Source organism: Myotis brandtii, unplaced genomic scaffold, assembly GCF_000412655.1.
Source record: "Myotis brandtii unplaced genomic scaffold, ASM41265v1 scaffold237, whole genome shotgun sequence".
In the NCBI taxonomy this organism is placed as follows: Eukaryota; Metazoa; Chordata; class Mammalia; order Chiroptera; family Vespertilionidae; genus Myotis; species Myotis brandtii.
Window position 1 is genome coordinate 6,785,656 of NW_005358943.1, and position 1,852 is coordinate 6,787,507.

Genomic DNA, 1,852 nt, shown 5'->3' on the forward strand with positions numbered 1-1,852 from the left:
TGAATTATAACGAGGTTAAAGAAAGACAATTGCAAAACAATGAAAGAGGATATGTCTATATTTGCATGCTAGCAAATGAGAATTCAGCTTTCACAGCAACACCAGTTATGAGATATTCCAGCCTACAGGAAGGACATAAAGTATTTGAATAGGAGTTCATATAAGCTGTTTGGAACATAACAACGTTTTTCATAAAGAAAGCACTGAGCTCTTCCATTAGCATACCCTGGTGCTTTCCTGCTTTTCATTGGTCATAAAATTGAAAAGAAACAAGTATTTTATGCACATTTAAGATCAGCTGCAAATAGAACTTAAGGTCAAAATATCAAATGAATCACAACCAGTGATATTTGGCTTGGCCTTTCCCCCCCCCTCAACATGATGAGTTTATTCCTGAGCATTCTTTCCACACTAGTTATAGCAGGATTTGTTCTAGGAAACTTTGCCAATGGCTTCATAGCACTGGTGAACTGCATTGACTGGGTCAAGAGACAAAAGATCTCCTGCGCTGATGGAATTCTCACTGGTCTGGCGGTGTCCAGAATTGGTTTGCTCTGGGTAATAATATTCCATTGGTATGCAACTCTGTTTAATCCAGCTTTGTATAGTTTAAGAGTAAGAACTGTTGCTGCTATTGTCTGGGTAGTAAGCAACCATTTTAGCCTCTGGCTTGCTACCAGCCTCAGCATATTTTATTTGCTCAAGATAGCAAATTTCTCCAGCCTATTTTTTCTTCACCTAAAATGGAGAGCTAAAAGAGTGGTTCTCATGATACTGTGGGGGACTTTGGTCTTCTTGGTTTTTCGTCTTGCAGTGTTAAGCATAGATGAAGAAATGAAGATGAGTGAATATAAAGGAAACATCACTTGGAAGACCAACTTGAGGAACATTATACACCTTTCAAATTTGACTATATTTACGCTCGCAAACTTCATACCCTTTTCTGTGTCTCTGACAGCTGTTCTGCTGTTAATCCTTTCCCTGTGGAAACATCTCAAGAGGATGCAGCTCAGTGGTAAAGAAACTCAAGATCTCAGCACCAAGGTCCATGTAAGGGCCATGCAAACTGTGATCTCCTTTCTCTTGCTATTTGCCATTTACTTTGTGACTCTAATCATCTCAGTTTGGAGTTTCTATAATCCTCAGAATATACCAGTTTTTCTGTGTTTCCAGGTTTTGGCACTTGTCTATGTTTCAGGCCACTCGCTAATTCTGATTTGGGGAAACAAGAAGCTAAATCAGGACTTTCTCTCAGCTTTATGGCAGGTGAGATGCTGGCTGAAAGAATGGAAACCTTCAACACTATAGATCAACAAGAGGGAAATCATTTGTGTTCCAGCAAAAATAAAGTGATGGAGCCTGTAACATATTATACTTCCTACTGGTTTTACCACAGTGTATATAACTGAACAGTTTTCAAAGATTTGCCTAAGTTTATCAGGTAAAAAGAAATATATGTGGGTGTATGAAAACTATGAGAAAAAAATGGAAAGAACTTACCTTGAATCAATTTTTTCAGAAAAGCAATTTAATTATACGCAATACTGTGAGAAATTCCTTAGAATTATAAAGTCATGTGTATTTCACAAACATAATCCATGTTATCATGTTGCAATTGAAAAATTTGTGATCTATATTTATGGATTTTTAAGAGCTGCCAACTTAACTCTGAAAATCATTGTTATTTTTAATTGTAATTTGCACCCCAGTGTGTTTAGATTTTAGTGTTGGAACTCCTAATCTTTTTCATGGTAAGGATATTCCATTCTAAATCATACAGTGAGTATGCTTATTTGGGACAGACTTTATTCCACCGTAAATATTCAATTTCTGGTTAACAGACAGCAACCAG

At 36.8% G+C, this 1,852-nt stretch overlaps 1 protein-coding gene across 1 annotated transcript; it reads left to right on the forward strand.

Moving 5' to 3' along the window:
- The first annotated feature begins 378 nt into the window (after positions 1–378).
- Positions 379–1,412, forward strand: LOC102240433 (taste receptor type 2 member 19-like). Its single transcript, XM_014540150.1, has one exon. The coding sequence runs from the start codon at positions 379–381 to the stop codon at positions 1,306–1,308; it is 930 nt and encodes a 309-aa protein (XP_014395636.1). The 3' UTR covers positions 1,309–1,412.
- The last annotated feature ends 440 nt before the right edge of the window (positions 1,413–1,852 follow it).